Source organism: Aulonocara sp. 'chitande type north' Nkhata Bay, linkage group LG7 (assembly GCF_057382095.1).
Source record: "Aulonocara sp. 'chitande type north' Nkhata Bay isolate Kocher_YH1m ecotype deep benthic linkage group LG7, A_spYH_male_GT1.1, whole genome shotgun sequence".
In the NCBI taxonomy this organism is placed as follows: Eukaryota; Metazoa; Chordata; class Actinopteri; order Cichliformes; family Cichlidae; genus Aulonocara; species Aulonocara sp. 'chitande type north' Nkhata Bay.
In genome coordinates, this window is record NC_141350.1 from 61914611 (window position 1) to 61939616 (window position 25006).

General features: G+C 39.8%; 1 protein-coding gene across 2 annotated transcripts; it reads right to left on the minus strand.

The window, feature by feature from the left end:
• Positions 1 to 230: 230 nt before the first annotated feature.
• On the minus strand, positions 231 to 23619 carry LOC147326525 (hyaluronan and proteoglycan link protein 1-like). 2 transcript variants are annotated; one of them, XM_086301816.1, is made up of 6 exons: positions 23303 to 23619; positions 8262 to 8394; positions 6918 to 7081; positions 6295 to 6493; positions 5201 to 5503; positions 231 to 3738 (listed from the first exon to the last, which is right to left on the minus strand). In XM_086301816.1, the coding sequence occupies exons 2-6, from the start codon at positions 8365 to 8367 to the stop codon at positions 3449 to 3451; spliced, it is 1062 nt and encodes a 353-aa protein (XP_086157942.1). In that variant the 5' UTR covers positions 8368 to 8394; positions 23303 to 23619; the 3' UTR covers positions 231 to 3448. The 2 variants fall into 2 exon arrangements, with proteins under 2 accessions (XP_086157942.1, XP_086157943.1); XM_086301817.1 differs by lacking the exon at positions 23303 to 23619 and adding an exon at positions 8794 to 8910.
• Between the last annotated feature and the right edge of the window lie 1387 nt (positions 23620 to 25006).

A 25006-nucleotide genomic window follows, 5' to 3' on the forward strand; every position in this document is an offset into this window, starting at 1 on the left:
ATAGCACAAACAAAAGAATCAGCATGAAAACCAACATGCCGTCACTCAGCTTTTAAAACAGTCATTTACTTTGGCAACATGCTGTATTTCAGTTACAAAATTAACTGATGCAGCACCATGAATGGCCTCAGTGTTCCCACTGGAAAAACATTTTCATGTAAGCAGGACCCCTCCCTCTGCAAACATTTACACATTACAGCATTACCCAAGAACTACAGCTCTGCAAATACACATCCTAACAAATAAAGGGCAGACATTAACTTTGATGATTTTTCTTTTCCGCTGCAACTACAGTGGAATCGCTCATCGTTGCTATGATGTATTTATGTTAATTCAGTAATGGTTGTATACATTGATAGAGGCTGAGTCATGGTTTATATATTCTTTTATTATCCCTTTGTCTGCAAATCCCTAAGATTGTTTTCTATGCTGTGGTTCTCGAAGAACAATATCAGAAAGACAATAGAATACAAAATAGAAGCTTTAAAATGAACAGTTGAAATGGTGAAAACATAGATATTTACTTTCTTGTGATATGACAAAAGTGATACCACTGTCATATCTGTACAGTAGATACAAAGTGGTAGATAAGCAGGAGACACGTAACTTCATTTAGCATAAAAGAAAGGCTAGTAAAGAGATGTGAAAACATTTGCTGAAATGTGATATTCCTGACAACTACTTGAACTTTAGCTACACACAGAATTTAGACTAGCAACTGGTAGAAACAGGTAATCTGGTTAGGAAAAATGTAACATACTAAGTAAGGCAAGTAACAAATGTAAACAGGTAGCTGAGCTGCACTAAACTTGAAACACTGGACAACGAATTAGCAAAATTTCCCCACTATTTTCTTCATTTAACGAGTAGCAGGTTGAGACAACTTGACTGTAGGAAATATGGATGATGTAACATCAATTGTGAAATTGCTTTCAATCCGCACTGATGCACTGAAGAACTGCCTTGCATATCTTATTATATATCTTATATATTAGTTTCATTCTATTTATTTTACAGGATTTTCCAGGTATTTTTCTATGCTAGCTAATGAGCTTGTGGGTGTCCTAAATTTAAACACTGGTGTGAGCTTGGTGTCAACATGTAGCTCAGAATCTTACCAATTAACACATAATACTGTTTACTTTCAAGAAATATCTTGATTTTATAGCCCATTATGAGATCTAGCTATTACACAGCTGTGTGTTAGCGTACCAGTTTGCACTTTCACAAATGTCAAACTATTCATTTAATTGACTGTAATTTCTGCAATAATTCTAATCAATACACTAATACAAAAGGAGTAAATTAAATAAAACAGATCTTTAGTAAGTGTTTACTTCATAGCTGTTATAGCATTTTATCTTCCACATCATCAGTGTGTGATCATTACAGGCTATTTTCGTCCAGCAGTTCACTGATGATAAGTATAGCAAAACTCTGATTGTGCAGTGACTTGAGTAGCCAAGTATAGCCAACTCTGCACCATTCCAATTAGATTACCTAAACTTCAGTCTTTTCCATCCTGGGCTGTGTACAGTGAGCTTACACATTACATTTACTGTTATACCCTTAAATGGAAGAAACCTTTAGAGGCTCCTGCAGGAAGAACTGGTCGGCTGCTTCATGGCTGTGCCTTGCAGAACTTAGACAGCAATTAGGGGACCAGTTCAGGACCTTAGACTTCATCTCTATATACATTAGTGTGTAAGTCAGTCACAGAGTGTTATCTCTGTTAACCTCAGCACCTTATTCTTTTACCTGGTATCCATTAGTAGGTTTTCTGAATACTCTGACCTAGCCTAGCATTAGTCCCAATTTATTCAAAAGAGTTGCATATTATTTTTAGTCACAATTGAGTTTCTTGTCAACGTAAACTAAGACTTTATTACGTCCCCCCCCACACACACACACAAAGCATCAATACTATATGACTTGTTAAAGAGAGGGTAGATTTTTGGGTCCAAAGAGTTTGCAAGTCTTGTTTAGGCTGACAATCCACAGTGTGAGTAGTAGTCATTGGCCATGTGTGTCTGTTAGCATACTAACAGTCACTATTTTGCTTTTTTCTTTGTATTTGGCACAAAGAACTTTGCAATTTCAGTGGTACAAACAACTAAATCTTTGCTTTTGTGACATGACTAATATTTATTTCTTTTTATTGTTTTGCTTTTTTGTTGACTAAAATAGATCAAACATAAACCTGAGCATAACCTGGATTTAAATCTAAATTTTCCAATTCTAGCTACAATTCTAGTTAACAGCAGCCTAGCACCATCATAGGAGAGGAATGGAGTAGAAAAATGTGATTTAAAGGTCAAGCAACATTGTATGCAGAAAGCAGATTTTTATGATATTACAAACACATGCTGAAGGTCAAACCCACAACTGAATAACAGGATTTTTTTGATTGTCCTCTCAGGTTGCACTGGGATTGCTGGGCTAATGAGCAACATCAGTCACAAGCAGGGCAAAGCCTGGCTCTGGTAATAAGCTAGAAGAATCTATGGCATTTGTATCAAAAATAGCAGTCTATAAGGCGCTAAATAGATAGCAAGAGTAGCTATACTCTAATAGCAATTTTGCTGTTGAAGTCAAGGCATGCTCTGAAGAACAAAACGTACTCTAGCACTGCAAAGCATTTTTTCATGCCAGGCATTCTGTATTGCTGCAAAGAGCAAACTGCTGTTTGCCTTGTCTTCTCTCCTCTATGCATCATATTCGGTAAATTCAGTGCAAAATCATTTTTTGTGGTGTTTTTTCCACCGTTATTGTATGTTTCATGTAAACCCAATAGACTTGGATAGTTTGACCAGAAAGATAAAAATTATATTCTAAATATTTCTACAGTATATCAAAAAATAGTCATTAACAGAAATACATTTCTAGATTATCACATTCTACATACTTAGAAAACATAAACAATGCTAACAGTTAAATGATTTCTTTTTCATTTTGGTGATGAGACTAGTGTTTGGTTCATCACGTTTGTATAAAAAAAAATAAAACACTGGGTGGTAGGATGATTTACAAAGTACCTGTCTTAGCACCTTGTTAACATTGAACAGCAGAGATTGGATTAGTTACGTTTCAGACTTTCAGACTTTCAGACTTTGACGAGCCTAGTCCATTTGTAAATGACAGTATGTCTGTAGCCGTAGGTTATCTAATCCCCACAACAATGTGCCCACCTCTCTGAAGGGCATTGATTAAATAATATAAACCTTAAATATGCGTAAACTATCCCTTGTAGAATATAAGGTCCCAGTTTACAAAGCACAACATGAATCGGTCTGGATAAAACATCTTAAGGTTTCCATTAAAAAAAAAAAACTATCACAGTTTGAATGTGCTTTTTTCTCTGTTTTCTTTCTCTCATTTATTATGCTCATTATTGTATGTGTTGATGCATGTTAGTGTATGTAATTGTTTGCTGGATGTGTGTTGTGGCTCAGTTGTGGCCCTTGAAACAATACACTCCATACAGCTTATGCTTCTTGTCAGGGAAGCCACTGAACCTAACAGCAGCTTCAGTGGGACTGCAGCGCCGGCGCGGGTGGGAGATGGGGTAACGGACACTGCCATCCTCCAACCAGCCTGCATCACAGCGGTCATAGCCCAGCAGCTTCCAGGCAGCATACATCTGGCCAACCTTGGCAATTTGAGCACCATCTTTTTGGCATGCCCTGACTGCCTCATCATAGGTCAGCTTAAAGGGTTGGATCAGGTAGTAGAAACGACCTGAGGTGACAAGAAAACAGAAGGATGAACATAATGGGTTAGAACATACAGAAAATATATCAATGTATCAAATTCCTGCAACCTAACATGATCCTGTCACCACAACAAGACAGGATATACATGCTTTGATGCCTTTACAAATTTGACGAAGTTAAAACATCCATCATTTCATATTATACGCCATCGTTTGTTTTGTGGTGTTGCAAAATACACTGTTTACGGCAATACTGAGATGATGAAGATCAGATGAGAAGCAAAAAAGAGCCGTCAGGTGCTGAAAAATGAACCTTAGACTCAAACGTTAGAACAGCCTTTTTCACACGGCACGCCATGTAATAAATAGAAAGTAAATGGCAGCCGTTACAACAATCTAAAGATATATAGTTTCATGCATTGGTCACAGGTACACTCCAGGTACACAACGCCCAGCTGAAAACACTTTACCCAAGTCGAGTTGCCCAAGATTCACAGAATTTACCAAAAATGCGATATATATCATTATCGGGATGAGAAATGTCTTACATCGGGATAAGAGATTTTGGTCATATTACACAGCCCTCAAAATCTGTTGAGACCATGTGTAACATTCAGACATTCCGGAATATAATAAAATAACTTGTCATTTTCATCATAAGATAATGATGTGATTTACTATCTTTTTTCAGCTATTTTGTAAAACTGTACATTAAAAGAATTTGGACTACAATATTTGTATTTTATGATTAAAAATATTATCATAAAGATCTCTCAAATATTGGTGGAAGCATAAAAAATCATTTTGATAATTACCAGTACTTAGTACGCAGCTGTGACATAAAACTTACACTGAGTGGTGGTCTAAAAAATCGGATACCACATCCTAACCCCACAAGCTCTAAGTTACCCTCTGTTCCACACTATTCAGTATTGTGCCCTGGGACACCTGAACAAAGAGGGAGGAGTCCAGTGGTGGAAACCATGGTGTGTCTCCTGAGCCACATCTATTCTAGGTGCTGCTATAGGAAGTAAGATGCAAGCATCCCAGTTGGAGCTCACATGGCTCTTCATACTAACTCATATTAAAGCTGGATTGAATAGTGTGTAAAAAACAAAAACAACAAAAAAACCAACAACAACAATTTGATAAATATGAGGTCACTAGCTACATTTTAAAGACATGTTAATATCAAGTGTTAATTAACTTCTTTAGACCTGCTATCCATCAGGGCACTAGCATCCCATTTGTGGTTAGGGCTGGATTCTGTTTTAGCCACATAAAAAAGAAGCACACTTTCAGAAACTCTTACATGTTGGTATTATAGTATTAACATTCGTTTCTTTTTCAATTTTAGGTGGCCAAACAGGTAAAAATGTTTTCAATCAACTCATAACCCAGTAACCACAGAGAGCATGTTGCCCTCAGTATTGCAGATGTGTTTGTCGCCAATACCTACAAAAACACAGTTTTAGTGCTGTTCCTCACCTTTGTAGTGGGAGGTAAAGCAGAAAACATCATAGTGGTTCTTGTCCTTGTCTCTCAACCCATAGTTCCGAATGCCTGGCACTGTGTTCTTGCCACCACAGGGTTCTCTGGGGGTGTTGATGGGATACTGGACTGTGCCATCAGACAGCCAGCCAGCATTGCACCAGTCCATCCCTCCACGCCATGTGTCATACAGTTGGTCAAAAGATGCCACGATAGCATCCTGATCGTGGCACGCCCGCTCTGCATCGTAGAAATTAAGGTTGTAGCGTCCCAGGCGGGGGTAGTATGGGAAGACAACACCTGCACAGACAGGGTGAAAACAGAAAATGAGGGCAGAGAAGGAGATGCAATAGAATAGAATAGAATTTATTTTGAACATGTCAATATAACTAAAATAACAAGAAAACACATACACAAAACAAAGGCATCAAAGTTGTCATTAATATCTCTATATCCACTCAATTAATACGCTTGAAAAGGAGTAGAAAAGATAGATTTACACTTATTTGTTGCTACCCGCTTGTTTCAAATACCAAAATTTGCTAAAAATATAAAAATGAGACAAGGATTCAATAGAACACAATGATACAGCAACATTCATGTAACTTATTGTTTTTACATGAATCCTTACTACATAGGGTTTCCTCTAAGGGTATTTGGTCTTATTTGGAACAAGTTCTGAATGTTGTGGCTCAAAGATTTGTTTCCTACTTTATACATTATTTGTGCAGTTATCAGGTCAACCAAGTTTTTAAATTTAAGAATATTTAATTTAATAAAAAGTTGATTTGATGCTTCTTTTTTGCAGAATATATATTGGATGGTGTGTGTTCTATAGGTGGCTCCCCACAATTCCACACAGTACAGAAGTATAATGGAACAATACAAAGTATATAATATATAATGATGTTTGATTTAGAAGATCCTTAACTTTATAGAGATGACCTGCAGCCAGGATAAACTGGATGTGTTTGGTCAGCTGTTTGTGTGTTTGACTGGCTCCAGCATTTTTGTCTTCAGCTGACATTACCCCCCCCCCCTTTTCCATATTTAAATTCTACTAATTTTTGAAGTAGTTCCAAATATTATACCTTCAAGGTCCAGCGACACCACTGCTGTTCCATCTTCCAGCCCGTCAATTACTTCACATTTATACCTCCCATAATCCTCCAAAGTGATTTCTGTAATGACTAGAGAAGCATCCATGGCCGAAGAACCTTGTAGGTGGACACGTCCATGGAATCTGCCATAACTCCTTTTGTGATAATCCATGGCAACAAACACATCCACCTAGAGCACGATGAAAAGTGTTCATGTTATACTTTTCCACTGCTTTCAGTTTTTGGAATTTCTTAAGAATAGTCCAGCACATTTTGAACAGAATAAACAAGAAATTCAATTCAATTTTATTTAAACAGCGCCAAATCACAACAACAGTCGCCTCGATGCACTTTATATTGTAAGCTAGACCCTTCAATAATACAATAATACAACAGAGAAAACCCCGACCCTGAGCAAGTGCTTTGATGACAGTGGGAGGGAAGATGTCTTAGCAAGTGATGAATAATAAGATAATAAGGCCACCATTGGACATGTGTAACAAAACTAGTTTATAATGCTTCTACATAAATTATATATTGATACTTTGGAATGCTACACACAATGTTTTGAAAAAAAAATTACTAATGACAGTTCATGTCAAATAAATGATAACCTCTTTTAGATAGTCTGAGGTCAGCTTGGTCCATTTGATCCGCATCTTACGGTTTTGTGCCAGTGTTTGGTCCCTTAGAATCGTGCATGGTAAAGTAGCATTTCCCCCTCGTCTTGACACCACTTTGGTTTTTTCTGCTACCACTGACAGTTGGGGGCCATTTTCTGAAAAACAGCAACCAAACAGAGAGCAAAGTGCTTCAATGGGACGGATTTTAAGAAATGAATGCAGACTGATTATTAGCGACTTTATATGTGAGAAGAAGGGTTCTAAATTCGATTCCATATTTACCAACGAGGCAGTCAAGAGAAGCTAATAGACAGACAAAGTATTTTAGAAGTATGATTTTCTTTCTAGTCCCAACCAGAACTCCTGTCGAATGTTTTGGATCAGCTGACAAGATGTTTCTAGTCTTAGCAATTGTGCAGGTGAAAGAAGACAGATCTGTGGGGTATGAACCCTCTAAAATGTTTGTCCTCCAGTTTTAAAGAGGGAAATTCTATTACATTTTAGTCTCTAACTGAGATCAGACTATAACAAATTTGAGAATGCTGCAGCTATGCAGCTGAATATCCAAGCCTGCTGAAAACTTTGAGGTTCTGGCATTCTGCCATCTTCTCTATGTATGGTCATGTTAGACTAGAAAAACAAAAGTAAATAAATGAATGAACAAACAATAACAAAAAAAACCCAAAATGAAGCAAAACGTTAAAAAATGCTAGTCCAGTTAAGACGAAACTGCTCCAAGGTCTCAAACCAAACAGCAAAGAATATCTGTGCCATAGATCCAAACAGTGCCAAAGACTCAGCTGCTGCTAAACTGCTTTAAACTTTACTTTAAACAATAACTAATAGAGATTAATTTATCATGTTTTATTTTACTAAAAATATTATACAGTAGCTAGTGATATTGAAAAAAAAGGAAATTGGAAGTCATGCTGGTAAAGATTTATATCATCGTTCTCACTGAATCACGCAGCCTAAATGAAAAGGGCTTTGGTTTTGTTCGTATCTCACAAACAAGGAAAACCAAACAATAGATAAATAAATACATTTCCGAAGTGACTTGCATAACAAAATAGCTGTTATGTGTTGTTGGTTTTTTTTTTTACCATGTAAAAACTAGAGATATACAGTGTTTTAATTTGCTGATAAAAGCCAAACTGGATAGCTCTGTCTAAGTTAGCTAAAAGTCCCTACATAGCAGTCTTATCACTGAGAACATGCTGATAAACTGAGGGAAGAAAGGACACTGCAGAGTGAGTGTTCTAAACGAAACACAGAAACAGACGCTGGAATGACATTGTCACTCTCACAAAGAAACACAAGTGAACATGTACTCACCTGTGACATAAATGGTTCTCGAATGCTCCAGGTCAGGGTACAGAGCATCTAAGTCGTTTTCTGCTACATTCAGTGATATCAAAGCCCAGATCAGCACAGGAATCATCTTCACTCACCAGCTAGGTTCTGACCACTGCAGAGACACACAGACAGAGGGTGGGGTTATGCTACAGTGAGGATGCTAAGGAAAGTTTTCCATGTATAAGCTATACAGAAAGCCCGTTTATAAGCTTCTTCTGTATGCAACTGTATGACCCTGTGTTTCTATCTGCAGTGCTTTTTCTCCCCCGAGAGCTCCGTAATTACAGTTGGTTAACAGGACGCCTGCCTGCTGGGTACTGAGCACATCTAAAGAGAAACACACACATCTCAAAATCCCATTTCTAAGTTGTTGAACGCAGTTAAACATACAGTCAGACTCAGCACATTAAAATAAAGCTTCTCAATGCACAAACCAGGCATCCCTACAAGCTACAGCCCACAGAAGATGTTCACACAAATACACATTCTGTGTAAGCCATATAGTACATACTGTGCAGGAAGTATTCTGTCATTCAGCACTGTGAGAAAGCAGCATGTCCTGATGACAGCCCACACTTTTAGAAGGAGACTGCCACCGTGCAGCGTCACCCCTGCACCTCAAGCTTCATTCACACTCACACACTGGCGTAGCTGTAGTTGCATCCTTGTGAGGACACCAGCTGACACAACAGAAATTCTTGATTTAACAGCTAACTAGCCCTTTGAGTTTCCCACATTTTGTTCATTGCCCTCAATTTGACTTAAAAAATTACATGTAAATATACATGTAATGTATTTACATGTAAAATATATATATATTGGTGGTTTCTGTGGTATTTGTTTAGGTGATGATGGGTGAAAAATTATTGTTGTACCCTTATATATCTTATACAAAATATAACAGAAGAAAAAAAACCAACAATTTCATTTTAATATTGGCAGGACAGGTTTTGTATAACCTGTAAAAAATATTTCACAGCTTGTGTGGCAATATATGTGCTGGAGGATGGTTAGGAGTGCTGGCCGACTTTGCCAGGTGGAGTTCCTGAAGTCAGCAGAAAAACTGCAGCGTATACACACACACACACACACACACACACACACACACACACACACACACACTTACTTTATACCCCTCCCAGCCTGTCATTATGGGCGGGACAACTGGGGAGGGTGCAATGATAAGGAAGTGAAGTATGTTGGGAAAGATGTATGTCGTTTAAAAAAAAGGTAAAAATGCTTGAGTCAGAATGTGCACTGCAGGACACAAGAAGAGCAGGTGATGTGTGAAATGATAATAGAGAAGCAGACAGAGAGCGACTAAGACTGGGAGATATGGCGAAAAAAAGAAGCTAAAGCAGGGAGGGAGGGAGGGAGGCGGAAGAAGCTGAGGGGACTGCAGCAGCAAAAATGATGCAGTTTGAATCTTCACTGGCACCATTAGGTGATGAGCTTCAGCACCTCATCATCCACAACTGTCATGTGCTGACTTTATTTGAACAAAATGTTAACATTATTAAATAAATATAAAAGTTAATAAGTAGTGTTTTTTCCATACAGCTGAAGAGTGGAAGTTTAGATCAGTTTGATAACATTTGCATTTATAGTACACCTCGTACGAAGAACTATTTCTTTTACCTACTTGGATACTTACCAAGTTATAAGTTCATTGAGTCTTTTTACTTATCCATTTAATTCATGTTTTTCAGTTGTGTAATCCTGGACATGTTACAGCAAGGGAATGTTTTTAATGTCTCTACATTGAACTGCAGGTCTGTGATGTTTTATCAAATTCTTGATGCCTGATTTACATTCACTTTTAAGACCTTGTAAGAGAAAATCTTATTTAAGTTTCTGAAGATGTTTCAACTCTTATTCAAGAGGCTTCTTCAGTTCTAAACCCAAAAGGTGGAGTGCACCAGGTATTTAAATCCTAGTGGGATTCTGTCTTCTCTGTCCAAAATGTGAACATTGGCATCCTCTAATCTCTGGCTATCTACTGCAAGATCTCTTTGATCTTTCTCCCCTCACCCCAACCAGTTGCTCAGATGACCGCCCCTCCCCGAGCCTGGTTCTGCTTGAGGTTTCTTCCTATTAAAAGGGAGTTTTTCCTTGCCAATATCACCAAAGTAATGCTCATAGGGGGTCATATGATCATTGGGGTGTTCCGTTTTCTTGTCCATTTTTTATTGTAGTTTGTACCTTACACTTGAGTCAACTGCTATATAAATAAAATTGAACTGAAGAGGCATGTTTGTGTCTGTAGAAACCCTCACTGTATTTAAAATATCTCGTGATGAGGCAGACATGTAATCGTGTGCAAATCTGATTTGGGGTAAAGTTGGTTCTGCTTTGGGAGGAGCTGTCTTGCTGTAGTCATTTCTGACAGCCTCCTCCTACAAGGTACAGCATCCCCTGGGTAAACATAGTGGTATGTAGGGCTCCACGTTCAGCTGCATGAAGCGTAAACACAAAACCTATTTGTACTCAAAGAGCATGATGGTTATGCTCAATCATACTCTCTCTCTCTCTCTCTCTCTCTCTCTCTATCGAGACAGAGAGAGATATAGATATATACCTAAATAGAGATATGTATGTATATATGTATATGTAGAGGAAGACAACCATTAATGGTCACAACTTATTTAAAATCACTAAACTGATCCTTGTCTTTGGACTGTTGGGGGAAGCCAGAGAACCCACCCAGAGTAGCTGGACAACCCCCACCTAGTTCATTTAAAGCCAGGACCTTCTTGCTGTGAGGCAACAGTGCTAAACAATGAACCACAGCTGAAATTGGAAAAGATTAATTCTTTTGAGATCTTATCAAAAATGTATGTTTTGCCACAAAAGGATAGCAGCAAGACAGAAAGGGAAGCCTTACGTAATAGTAGTGTGACCTGCTGTAAAGTATGGTTTCGAGAATGAAACAGACAAAGGATGTTGAACATGGAGCTGCCAGGCAAGAGAAAAAGAGAAAGACCAAAAAGAACATCCATGAATATAGTGAAGGAAGACATGCAGAGGGCTGGTGTGAGAGTGGAGGATGCTGGGACAGTGAGATGGAGGCACATGATCTGCATTTGGTGATGAAGACATGCCAAAAGAGATATCATGTCATTTTTCAAAAAATAATACTTTTATACATTTGTTTTCCTAACGGTATCTTGAGGTAAAGCAAACTGTACCAGAAACAAGTGCATTCATGGGGTTCCTACCATTTTCAGCATTGCCTGTAGTCACTTAATAAATCAGTGTTTATGGTACAAAATTACATAATGCATTAAGTTGGATATGTTCATGCTTGACTTTGTTTTTAAGTGTATTAGTATAAGGTACTCAAAGTACAGGATCTCCAGGATTTTGTCAGACACAGGAACAGAAATACTCTCTCTTAGTTAAGTAAATGGTAAATGGCCTGTATTTGTATAGCACTTTACTTAGTCCCTAAGGACTCCAAAGAAAAAACTTTATACTACATTCAGTCATTCACCCATTCACACACATTCGCACCTTGGTGATGGCAAGCTACATTGTAGCCACAGCTGCCCTGGGGCGCACTGACAGAGGCAGTCATCAAAAAGGTTTGCTTCAAGTGCATATATTCAAAATGTCCACTCCTTGTTTGTTTATGAACATTTTTTAACATTTTTTTAATAGCAGCAACCAACCAAATTTAGTTTAACAGTAATTAAAGAAATCGAATGTCCAGTCACCATCTGCTAAATCTCTCATATTCTAATTAGCAAAAAGAAAGAAAGAAAGCACCTTTTTAAAAAGAAGCTGTTGAGTTGCATAAGGAGGATTGGAGGACTGAGTTTTTACACAGTTTGTCACTTTGTTGGAGCCCAGAAGTAAGATATTTTGCTGTCTTTTGCCTTGAGTTTGACATTGGCTGCACAGTAGAGTAAATATGCTGCTGGTGCTTCAGTTCATTGCTTTAGTCTAAGTATTATGTATGAAGAGGATGCTAGGGACAGGGCAGATTCTTTACCCTGCTGTTGGACATCCATTGATTTTTTCCCCACCTTACTCATGAACCCACAGGTAAGTCTTAGTTTCAAAACTTACTAGTTTAGTATTATGCCATAAAAATAGAATTAAACCCATTTGGGATATATAAGTACATTCCTTCTTTAGCACTGAAAAGACATTGTGTATGACATCATAATGTGCCTTTACCCTCAGTTTTGGTTGAGTTTGATATGCTCAAAATGAGAACAGCAGGTATTGGTGAAAGGGGCATATACATAGCCTGAGGCTGGAAGGGGTGTGAATGATCCTGTTCCTGAAATTCAGATGCTATGTCCACTTGCTTCTTATCTGCATTTAACATATAAGATAATTGACTAATATGCTAATATGTCCTTTGGGCATGATAGCACAGGGGTCACAGCAGTCATAGTTTGGAATCTCTTGAACCTTTAGTGTTCCATGACTAACAGAGGACCAGAGCACTGATGGAAACTGGGAGTTTTCCAGTTGAATCTCCAACTTTAAGAGCTATTCCAGGCTACTTTTTCAAACAGACTGGATTATGAGCTGTGAGTTGAATCAAATGCAGCATTAACCTTGTTTAATTAGTCTTTAATCAACCGCCACTGGAACACTGTGGCACTATTTTAAGTGGACCCATGAATTCATTAAACCTTCAACATTTCTAACAAACTGCTGTGGCAGTGGATGTGGATTGGAGACGGGCATCTGAACCACCTCAAATCGCTCCCTTTAATGTGGAAGAGTAGCAGTACAGTACTCTGAGCCCCTTGTGAACGACTGAACTTCTTGCCCTTTCTCTGAAGGCCAACCACCCTTCAGAGAAATCTAATTTCTGCTGCTTGTATCCATAATCTTATTCTTTCGATCACTACCCCACATAGTAGACAGGTCTGGCCTGGATCTGGTGTTAAGTCGGCACTGCTGGCTGACAGCTGGCATGGTAAGTGGTATGTCATTCAGATATGGGCCAGGCCTGGCGTAGATGGCACTGTTTATATGATGGCATGCCACATCTGGCCCGATTGTGGATTGGTTTATCTGGCCAAGGCTCATAGAAAACAGGTCTGGCCTGTATCCGGCAATAAGCTGGAACTTCTGACTGACTGGTGTCATGTCAGGGTGTATGTCAACCATATGTGGGCCAGGTCTGGCAATGATAGTGCTATTTATTTTCCTATTTTAGTTAGAGGACCCAAGTGCCATGTTGCAATACTATACTGCTATGGTAGCCAACTTTTCAAATGCAGGTTTGACAGGTTTGTGAGTGTACACTTCATCCACAACCTAGTGAGGGTTTACTTATGTCTACTACCGGGCTCCTGTAGCTCAGGAGGTAGAGCGGGTTATCAACTGATCGGAAGGTTAGTGGTTCGATCCCTGGCTCCTCCAGGCTGCATGTCAAGAGTGTGAATGTGTATGAATGTACAGAGTTGGCCATTTATATGGATACACCGTAATAAAATGGGAATGGTTGGTGATATTAAAGTCCTGTTTGTGGCACATTAGTATATGTGCAATTGCACACTGCTTGCATGATCTCTGCGCACAGAAAATCTGCGTTGCGCACACAAAAAAATCCAAGCTGAATTGCAATTAAAACCTTAATAATTCTGTTTTGCGGTGTTAGTCAGTAAGTGACTGGCGGCTCCCGCATGGGATTAGAACGATGCCACCTTATCCCATAATCCAGCCAATATTTACTTTGGGGAGAAACGGTAAAAACGGCGTTTTATAAGGAAAGCCTCGAAAGCGCTCTCCACCTGTGAGCAAAACCAAAACCAAAAACCCCAGCCTTTCCTGTTGGTCGAAAAATGTACCATGTCGACCAATCAAAAAAATGATATGGCAACATGGTATTTAGTTGTTTAGGAAGGGGAACGTTTTGGAGTGACGATGGTGTTTTGAAATGTGAGAGATTTGCCACGTTTAGTACAAATCTTGTGTAGTTAGTGTGTAGTGTAGTCAGTAGTTTTCTTGTGTGTGTCAGAACAATGAGGCGACTGCTGAATGTGTAACAGCAGTCTGGCGAGGAAGGAGCGGCTAGCCGGTCCAGCGGGCATGTGGTGTGGAGGTTAGCCGGATAACACGGAGCCAGTCAGTTAAATTAAACAACAGACCTTTATTCCTTGTCAGCAACATAAGACCATACAAGCCAGGTCTCCACGGCTCTACACTGTCCGTACATACATGTGCGGGGATCGGTAGTCGCCGGTGCCAGGCTGTTACAATGGTGAGGTCTATCCTGAGAACAGAACACGAGCAGTATGTAATGGCTGCCACGCTATACTCACACACCCCCTAGGAGACTCCCCCCCTAGTGGTGCTATAACCCAAAAGGTTTGTTACAAATGTTACAGGTGTTACAGCAGTGATACATCTCCTGTTGTCAGGCCTGCAGGTATCAGGCTGTTGTTCCCCTTTATCTCATAGTGGACAGAAATTATGTTTTGGAGTGCATAATTGTGTGGCATCAGATTTGATGCAGAACAGCTGATTGTTCTGTAAATAGTTTGAAATGTTTATTTTAAAAAACGCCTTGGCTGCATTTTTAGGTAAACAGCTGCAAAAAACTTGTTTGCAAAACTTTTTTGAAGAAGTAACTACATAATTAATTGCCCAACATTGGTCATTATATACTGTATTTTGCAGGCAGAGAGTTACAGGACTCTCTCCCAGACCACAGACTCATACTCATAATACAAGTCAGAGCTTTATTTAAAAAAAAGAAAAAAGAAAAAGAAAGAAAGTTGTGTTTTCAAAATTGGAGTTCAAATTATTTTTACTTCCAAAAGTGTTAACATACTACGCAGGTCATGAACAAGATTTTTTTTTAATTTTCATTGTAATTGGGCTAAACACTTAATTAAAAGTAGTCTAATGCTTTCATTTGATTATTTTAATAAACCATGTAACTTGGATGGATTTGATGCTGGCGTGACCACAGTGCACACGTCTAATGTTGCTCTCAGTGGTCCAAGTGTCCGCTCAGGGAGTTTGTGTGTTCGCTCAGACACATGAAAAATTAGAGGGAACATTGCCTACGAGACCACCCATCTTCCATGCTACAGTTAGCAAACTGCTTGCTAAGTTTCGTGAAACTGGTTCAGTGTTGGATTTGCCAAAATGTGGACGCAAGAAAACTGTCACTAATGAAGAAACATCAGTGGCTGTCCTAGCTTCATTCAGCAAGAACCCACAGTGTAGCACTCGCCGCATGTCACTGGAGAGTGGCATTAGTCGAACATCCCTTCGGCGGATATTAGCTACTCACAAATGGCACCCTTACAAACTCCAGCTACTGCAGCATCTCAGCGAGAATGACCCAGATCGGCGGACAGAATTTGCAGAATGGGCAAAACAAAAATTGGAACAGGACCCTCAGTTCACGCAGAAGATTTTGTTCAGTGATGAGGCAAACTTTTATGTGAAAGGTGAAGTTAACAAACAAAAACACTGCTATTGGTCTGACACTAACCCACATTTGATGGATCCCTCCAAGACTGTTGGAACAACAAAAGTGATGGTTTGGTGTGGTATATGGGGACATCAATGGAAACCCCAAGGCCACTTGATATTTGAAATTGCTACATGATGATGTGTTTCCCTCTTTATGCACTGAAGCTGGCATGTTCCCTGAGTTTCTCCAGCAAGATGGTGCACCACCACATTATGGGTGCCAGGTCCGAGCATTCCTAGATGAACAGTTTCCTGGAAAGTGGATTGGTCGTCGTGGGCCAGTTGAATGGCCCCCAAAGTCTCCCGATCTGACCCCCTTAGACTTTTATCTTTGGGGTCATCTGAAGGCAATTGTCTATGGTGTGAAGATACGAGATGTGCAGCACATGAAACTACGGATACTGGATGCCTGTGCTGGCATTTCTCCTGCGGTGTTGCTATCAGTGTGTGAAGAGTGGGAGAAGAGGGTTGCATTGACAAGCCAACACAATGGGCAGCACATTGAACACATTTTATAAGTGGTCAGAAACTTGTAAATAACTCATGAAAGAATAAAGTTACATTGAAACCAAGCACACCATTGTTTTTCTTGTGACATTACCAATAAGTTTGATGTGTCACATGGCCCTCTTCCTATTGAAAAAACAAAAGTTGTATCCAAGATGGCCGACTTCTAAATGGCCACCATGGTCACCACCCATCTTGAGGAGTTTGCCCCCTCACATATACTAATGTGCCACAAACAGGACTTTAATATCACCAACCATTCCCATGTTATTACGGTGTATCCATATAAATGGCCCACCCTGTAGTTAGGAAGCACTCAGTTTAGAGAAATTGGGTGAATATTGTATAGAGCACTATGAATAATCCAGGAGAGTAGAAAAGCGCTATGTAAGAAACAGTCCATTCACTGTCTGAACAAAGTTTCATCATGTTTCTTTTGTGCTATCATGTTCTGGCACATGTTATTACATGGCTTGATTAAGGTACACATTAGGCTGACATCTGGGGCCAGAGCTGAAACTGTTCTGGGCCAGCACAGGGCCAGCAGTGTGTCTGCAACTGGCCTGTGGGTGCACACAACTTACACATGGCCCACATACCACAAAGAATGATGAGCCTTTGGTGGCCCAGATCTGGTTTCCCAGAGGTAATCCAAACATGGGCCAGCACAGGACCACCAGTGTGTCTGCAACTGGCCTTGTGGTGGCCCATGTGTGGATCTGGACCATACCAGTTTTGCTATGTGGGACCCAGAGCTTATGACCATAGGTAAGGGTAGGGACATCTTTGCTTTTGCACTTAGCTTTCTCTTCACTACGACAGATTTGTACAGTGTCTGCAAGACTGCAGCCCCAATCCATCTGTCAATCTCTCGATCCTCTATCCACTCACTAATGAACAAGACCCTGAGATACCTAAACTCCTCTACTTGGGGCAGCAACACATCCGTGACACAGAGTGGGCACTGCACCTTTTTCCCACGGAGGACCACGGCCACAGATCTGTGCTGATTCTCATTCCCGCCACTTCACAGTCAGCTGTGAGCCACTCCAGTGCAAGCTATAGAACACCTCCTGATGGCTAACTAAGCCCAATAGGACGGACTCCTCCTTCAGCTTGATGGCTCTCTTCTCGGATTACCACCACAAAAAGCACCAACCACCTTGCAGTAAAACTGCAGTAAAAAACAGATGCCACAGATGTTCAAAAGCAGCCACAAAGCATTAAAGTAAATGCAGTTTAGAATACATCTATGTCATGGGCTTGTGAATTAATGTGTTGGGTTGATTTTGCTGCCTTACAATTTGTGTGGATTGAAAACAGGCCCCCACATTCTTCTTAACTCTTATGTAGAAGTTGCTAAGCTCACTTTTCCATTTCAAAGCAACAACAGGAAATTTTACTGAGAGCGTTTTATATAAGGTTTTAAAAGCCGTGGGGTTACTTTTTTATTAAGCTGAGAGGCAGCAGCATGCAGAGAAAGCATCGGGATACGAAAACTAGGCTAACACTAGCTAGCTAGCAAGTTCATGAACCTGGTGCTAAACTGCAAGAAAGCACAACATAACAGTAAACCACTTACTCACCAAATCAGTGTACCACACATTAGAATCACAGCGGTGCCAATAATAACCACTTAAGTGGAAGCATTCTCCAGCTGCACGCTGGTTTGCTCAACATATTCTAGAAGACCCGTGCTGGCTACAATATTCTCATCAGGTTGAAAAGAAGGGTAAACATCCTTTAAACTTCTTAAATGTCTCCTTTGCACACGTCATTACTACATGTGATGCAATTTTATCTTATGTATTCAGAACTGTTTTTTTTTTTTATTAATATCCATATACTCTGTTTTTTTTTTTTTAATTTAATGTTCTTTCCAAATTCCAGGTTTGGAATATGGAAATTATTTACATTTATGACTAAGCCACAAAACAGAGTAACTTGAACCTCAACAAACCTCCTTTAGAGAGAAAACTAAATTTAGTGTAAAAACCTTAAAAGAGAGACCTGATGAGCCACTTAGAGGGAAAGAAAAGTCTGTGTTATTTTCTTTTTTATTTGTAAGACATCATTTGCTCAGTTATGGGTTATCTCCTTTAAGGTACACATTTGTGTGGGAGCCAAGCATCTCTGGACTGTTGCCTTCTTTTTAAACAAAAGCACCAAAACCTCAGGACAATGATACATGCAAAGGAATGCATGGGTAATGACATTAATGAGACAATGAGATGTGAAGACCACCACAAAGAGACAAAACAATCATTTATGTCATTGTAAAGTGACAGTACTTGTTCTTGTAAGAAATGCATAAGTGATCATGAGATTTGGAAAGTTTCTTTGAACACTCAACTGTATAACTAGAAAATAGTTCACAGGTTAATGCAGACATCTCTCTATCTTCTTTCAGTTATACAATTCAGGGTCACAGGGAGTTTAGAGGCTATCACAGAACAAGGGACAGACTCCACCTGGAAGAGGTCACTAATTTGTCTTAGGGCTAACACATACAGACAAACAACTATCACCAATGCATGTTTATGGACTGTGGGAAGAAGCCAGGGAGTTCATACAGAGAAGAACATGCAAACACCACACAGAAAGGCTGGATATAAGCCCAGGGCCTTCTTGCTGTGATGCAACAGCAACCACACCACCACACTTCCCCAGTGTAAGCTTACAAATAAAGTAACCATTATGAATTAAAGAGGCGGAGTTTTGTTCTGCTTGAATGGACATCTCACTTCTGACTGAGTGAGAAGGTGATGTAAGAGCTCCTGAGACTTTGTAGCCTGAGCGATAAACACAATACTTTCATTACATACAAGTTGTTAACCTGGCTTATGCTGAAAACCAGTACAAAGGAGATGCTTTCCTCCATGTGTTTATAGACCACTCTGCATTTAATTGTTAATCATTTTAAACTGTAACTCTTTTCCACAGCGTGTCTTTTATCCTGTCTTCCTCCTCTCAATCCATACTGGTCGTGAACAAGAAAAAAAGAAAGAAATCATCAAGGGAGCATATACTTTTCACAGCACTGTACATGTCCTTCTGAGCGGTAGATTAAGCAGGACAATTGAAGCATTCAGTTTTAGTCAGTATCTTAACCAGCTACAGAGCAAGCTTCAGCTACAGCTATAAAAAGACAAAAATCTAGTGATAAAAGCAGCTTCTTTATCTCCCAAGTTGTAAAAGAGTCTGGGGAAAACTGGTTTCAGACAGGTATCAATTTGTAGGTTGAATGTGAATTCAATAAATGAGATTGCATTCAACAAACGTAACAATGCAACAGGCCAGATCAGGCTGTTGTGGTTGGGTGAATAACTTCATGGTACAGATAGTGACAGACTCCTTTAATGTGCTGCTATCTCTGCTGCAAGCCTGCAAATGTTCAGAGCTCTGGACAACATTTAGGGTTACCTGGCTTACACTAAAACTTCTGGCGAACAGAGAGGCATTCAGTCTCTGCAGCACCAGTGCAGAAGCATAAATGCTAAACATATTTTTTTTTCTTATGAAGGAGTCCACAAAGATCACATTAAAACTCTGTAAAGGTTACATAGGAGAATCATTCTTAAAATAAACTGAATGGAAACTTGGAGGTTTAGTGTAAACCTTAGCCTAGGGTATGCTTATGCATTTCTTTTCCTCGTGTAGTCTTTCCACAGGGAAATGATGCAGAAAACATTCTATATTCAGCATCTCTAAAGTGGAGTAGGAACACCCTGTTGGAGAACGTCTTTTAAAAGCTGTGAGGCAACCTGCTTTGGAAAAGCAAACCCTGCCAAGCATACAGACATTAGCAGTCTCTAGAATCTACTATGTGTTTGCATGTGGGTGGGGTGCAATTCGATGGGTGTGGTATTTACTGTATATGCAGCCTTAGGTATTCACAAATAGTCTGTCTCCTTATTGCACAGCTGATATATTTTCCTCCTATGGTTGACGTGGTGAGTTCAAACTAGTCTACTGAATTCTTTATTATACATCACCAGCACACCACGTCATACCTGCCACAAAGAGCCCTCAGTACAGAGCACAAGATTTTCCTTTTAATATTCCATATAAATACTATGAGAAAACAGTAATACTGTTGGTGACACTGATTGTATTGCAGGAACGAGAATAGCTAGAAATGTATGATCCTACAATCCTGCCCATCTCTGTTTTTGTTTCTGCTTTTGTTTTCTGTGGGAAATCAAGCTTTGGTTAGGGTTAGATACACTCCTCATAAGCATCTAAATGGGTACAGGGTACTCACTGCTAGCCAAACACAGGAGGCACTATCAGAGCTAAAAGTAACTAAGTGTTCAAGTGCTTTTTTAATCCTTGCCTTGTTAACTGTCCATCCATTTTATTCCACTTATCTAATTCAGGGTCACGGGGTTGCTCTCCGATGTGTTCAGTAAGGTGTGAATTTTAGATAGAAAGCACTTAGACTTAGAAAAAAAAGTGCTGTGAATGGGTAAATAAGGTAAAAAGAAAAGTACTATATAAGAATCAGTCCATTGGAATGACCGGCTGCATCTTCTCCTTAACTTGCTGTCTGTCTGAGTGTTGTCTAGAAAAAACTATGTAGGCTTTATAGATAATTGAGAAACTTTCTGGTGGAAACCTGGTCTTGTTAGAAGAGACAGCATCCATCCCACTTTGGATGGAGCAGCTCTCATTTCTAGAAACTTTGCCAAATTTATTAACCCCCCCAAAAACGTTATTATCCAGAGTTGGGACCAGGAAGCAGAATTGCAGTCTTACAAGCCTCTCTGCAGCTTCTCTCCTCCTGTTATCCCCCAAACCCGATCCCCTTAGAGACTGTGTCAGCTTCCAAACAGACAAAAAACAAACTAAAAACCAGCAAAAAATAGCTTCAGTATGAGAAAAAGTTACCAAGAAAGATATTTCACAAATAGTCTTGTAGTGAGAAAAATCTCAACCTTGTGATTTCGTCCATCCACTCAACACCACAATAGACTCACCTACAGCATTTAACTGGGAGCATGGTTAAATAATAAATAAGGTAAGGTAATGTTACTGAAGAGAGAAAACGTTCAGAAAATTTGGCTCATGTGTCTTGCTTGACATTTGCTATATAAAGGCGAATACACATAAATAGACACACACAAGACATACTGATGCAGATTTTTCCCTTTCAAGCTAGCAGCCAGTAGATGTTGCTGTTTCCTGCTCACTACTAATTCATATAAAGTGTGTGTGTGTGTGTGTGTGTGTGTGTGTGTGTGTGTGTGTGTGTGTGTGTGTGTGTGTGTGTGTGTGTGTGAAATAACACCCCCCTTTTGATTAAGGGTTGACATGGTCCACTGCAGGCCCCAGTCTGAATGTATGTTTGTGTGTGTGCTCTGGGTGGGTGCAGGGGTAATGGGTGGGGGTCCGGGTGGAGCCGCAGAGTCTAAGCCAGCAAACAGAGAGGGGTTGTTGAGCTGAGAGCTGCTCACAGTCCTGATGTTTTCAGCTCTAAATCACTTGGCCTGTTGCTGCACAACATGGTCGACCACAACTATTCTCAGAAGTCTCACAAATATGATCGGCTGCACGATTCCATGATGAGCAGATGAATGAAGATGGGGAAAGAAAACAAAACCTTGGTTTATAGCGCAATGGAGTTTATAGAAGCAATTTCTGCATTCCACTTGCAATAGTCCAATAAGTAAACTGTGAAAACTGTCAATATCAACTATTCTTAAAAAATAAATTCATCCTTGTTATGTAAGACACTGCTCTTTGCTCTTTACAGGTTGCTGCAGTGGGACATTCTTCTTTATTCACAGATATTCATCTCTTCCGTGGCTTGGTTAGATGTTCCTCCAGAACATTTTGCTTAGTGTTTCCATGGCCGGGCCCCTGAACAATGAAGCAACCTGGCTTTGAACAGATTTCCAATTCCCTGTTCGCAGTGTATAACAAAACCTGTATGTACATCAGTTGTAATATGTCTTGGTCTGCTCATGCTACAAGAAAAACTACCCGACTGCCTTTACAGATATTAGGAAAAAAATTCAGGTTGTATTACTTTACTTCAGAAAACAGTAGACTTATCACTGATAAGTTGATAAGTATCACTGAGCTGCAAGTCCCTCAACAGATGTTCCTGAACTGTGTGAAAGTACTACCCCCAAGCAGGAGCATTTTGTGGGTAAAAACTCCTAAAACCTAAGCGAGACCCTGCCTCATCTTCACTTCATCAAAAGATTACACCCTCTAGCATGCATATTGAAAACTCAACTAAAGCTCAAGTACCTTTAAGCCTATGTCTAAATATAGCACTCAACGAAGGGTGTTTGGAGTCTACTGCAGTGGAAATCCTTAAAAGTCCAGCTCCACAAGGAGACAAATATTTCCGTTACCTTTTACAAAATCCCCCAAAATGTTCCAGACCTGTGCACAGGACACAACCTCAGGCAAGTATTTATGTTGAGGAGGAAAAACAAGCAGGACTTTTTAAAAGGAAAAGTAAATAGTTTTTGATCTGTGGCAGTCAGAATGCTTTTTGTTTCTTTACATTTTAATATTTGTTATAAGATAGTAGAGTTGATGATGATAATAATAATAATAATAATAATAACAATAAAAACAATAACAGTAATAACTACAACAACAACAACAACAACAACAACAATAATAATAACAAAACAACAACAACAACAATAATAATAATAATAAGAAGAAGAAGAAGAAGTAGATTTACAAGGCGCTTAGTGAGTGAACGTTCGTTTCTGCTGTTAAAAGGACAAGTCGGTTTTCTTTATGAAAACAGTTATATAGCAAAAACAAAAACAAAAAACAAACAAAAATAGTGTTACTGCTTATTCCTATTAGGTTTGGTTTGTGATACGCACTTTAACGTCTTCATTACTGTTACACGTCTTTCCTTTTCCCTAAAACACCTTGAGATTATTACAAGGTGTTATATTTATCATTCCAATAAACATCGCATTAATTCTCATATTCTTTGTAATGCGTCAAAGTGACAAGAGTTTCACAGGACTTTTTTTTTTTGTAAACACAAAACGAAATAAAAAAAAAACCCAGCTCTTTACCTCGCCCTGTGCGCTGTTTGGAAGCCTCAATCCTGCGGCAGCCAAGAAGGTGATTGAAGCGTAAACCGTTTACGCACCAAGTTAAGAGCAGCAGGCGGTGCGGGTGTTTCTCTATCTGCTCCAATAACAGGTTCCACTATCAGCACTAATAGCAGTGCGGCAGCGCGGTCCTCCAGTTTACACGCACGTGGGTAAGAACAGTCCGACTTGCGAGCGGCACCGCGCGCATGCAGGTGAAGTGCGTGAAGTGCAAATCCACACTGTGAAGTGGATGTTTAGCCTTTTTGGACAACTATTTCCAAATGCCTCACACCCATTTCAGGAAAAGTGTCAAACAAAGGAGGTACCCGGCCCTGTTGCTCAATCTGTGCTTACAGACTAGATTTGCACAAGCCCATCACCCCGCCTTCTCATTGCTTCTCAGCGCCTCTCAGCTTTAATCACACGTCGTGTTTAAAGTTAGTAAACATTCAAACGTGCCTTTGTCAGCAGTAGTGATGTACTGTTTATGTGTTCTTCTCTTTTTACCTGAAGAGAAACGAAAAATCAGACATCAAATCACAAACATGCTCATGAAAAGAATGAAGTGTCTCGTGAGAGAGAGTCAGTCTTTCTTACACTCAGTAAAATGTAGTTCAGTATTTGAGTTCCACCATGATGAGCTCTTTTCACTGCTATGACAGAACAAATCAACTGTCATGGGCCCTATTTCAGGAAGCCGGTTTAGAAAACTCAGAGTGAAAAACGATACCCAGCCAACATGTATATATGGGCCCCACCTGGTTTTTGCTCGGGCTGGATGGGTAGCATGTGGGCATGGGCTCAAACTGGGCTTTTTGTATGGGGCCTACTTGGGTTCTTCACATTAAACCCATATGGGCCATCCCAAGTGAGCACTTTTAGTAGGTCCTAGCTGGGTCAAACATGGGAAACACTTAACTTGGTCCAAAATGGGAAACACATGTAGGACCCACTTGGGTTTTCCACCTGGGATAGACATGGGCAAACACAGTCATTTAAGGATAGGCTGTTGTTGTGTGCCCCAGGTGGGGCAAAGTTAGGTAATCAATATATGTTTTAGTATCGATGACACAGGTGGGCCCCACCTGGTCAAACTAAATGGGTCGCACATGGGCAAATGCAAGTCAGACCCTGAAAACATGTCTATGTGGGCCCCAGGTGGGGCAAAGTGAGGTAATCAATATATTTTTTTAGCACTGATGACATAGGTGGGGCCCACCTGGTCAAACTATATGGGTCGCACATGGGCAAATGCAAGTCAGACCCTGAAACATGTCTATGTGGGCCCCAGGTGGGGCAAAGTTAGGTAATCAGTATATATTTTTTAGTACTGATGACACAGGTGGGGCCTACCTGGCCAAACTATATGGGTCACACATGGGCAAATGCAAGTCAGACCCTGAAAACATGTCTATGTGGGCCCCATATGGGTTATGTTAAGTTAATATGGGCATATATTTTATGTGGGCTCAAGATTGTTTAGTATATATGGGACCCACTTAGGTTTCTCACATTAAAGCCATATGGGCAAAACCGAGTGGAAACATATAGTAGGTCCTGGCTGGGTCAAACATGGGAAACACTTCACTTGTTTCAAAATGGGAAACACACGTAGGACCCACTTGGGTTTTTCACCTGGGTTAGACATGGGCAAACACAGTCATTTAAAGAAAAGCATTTGCT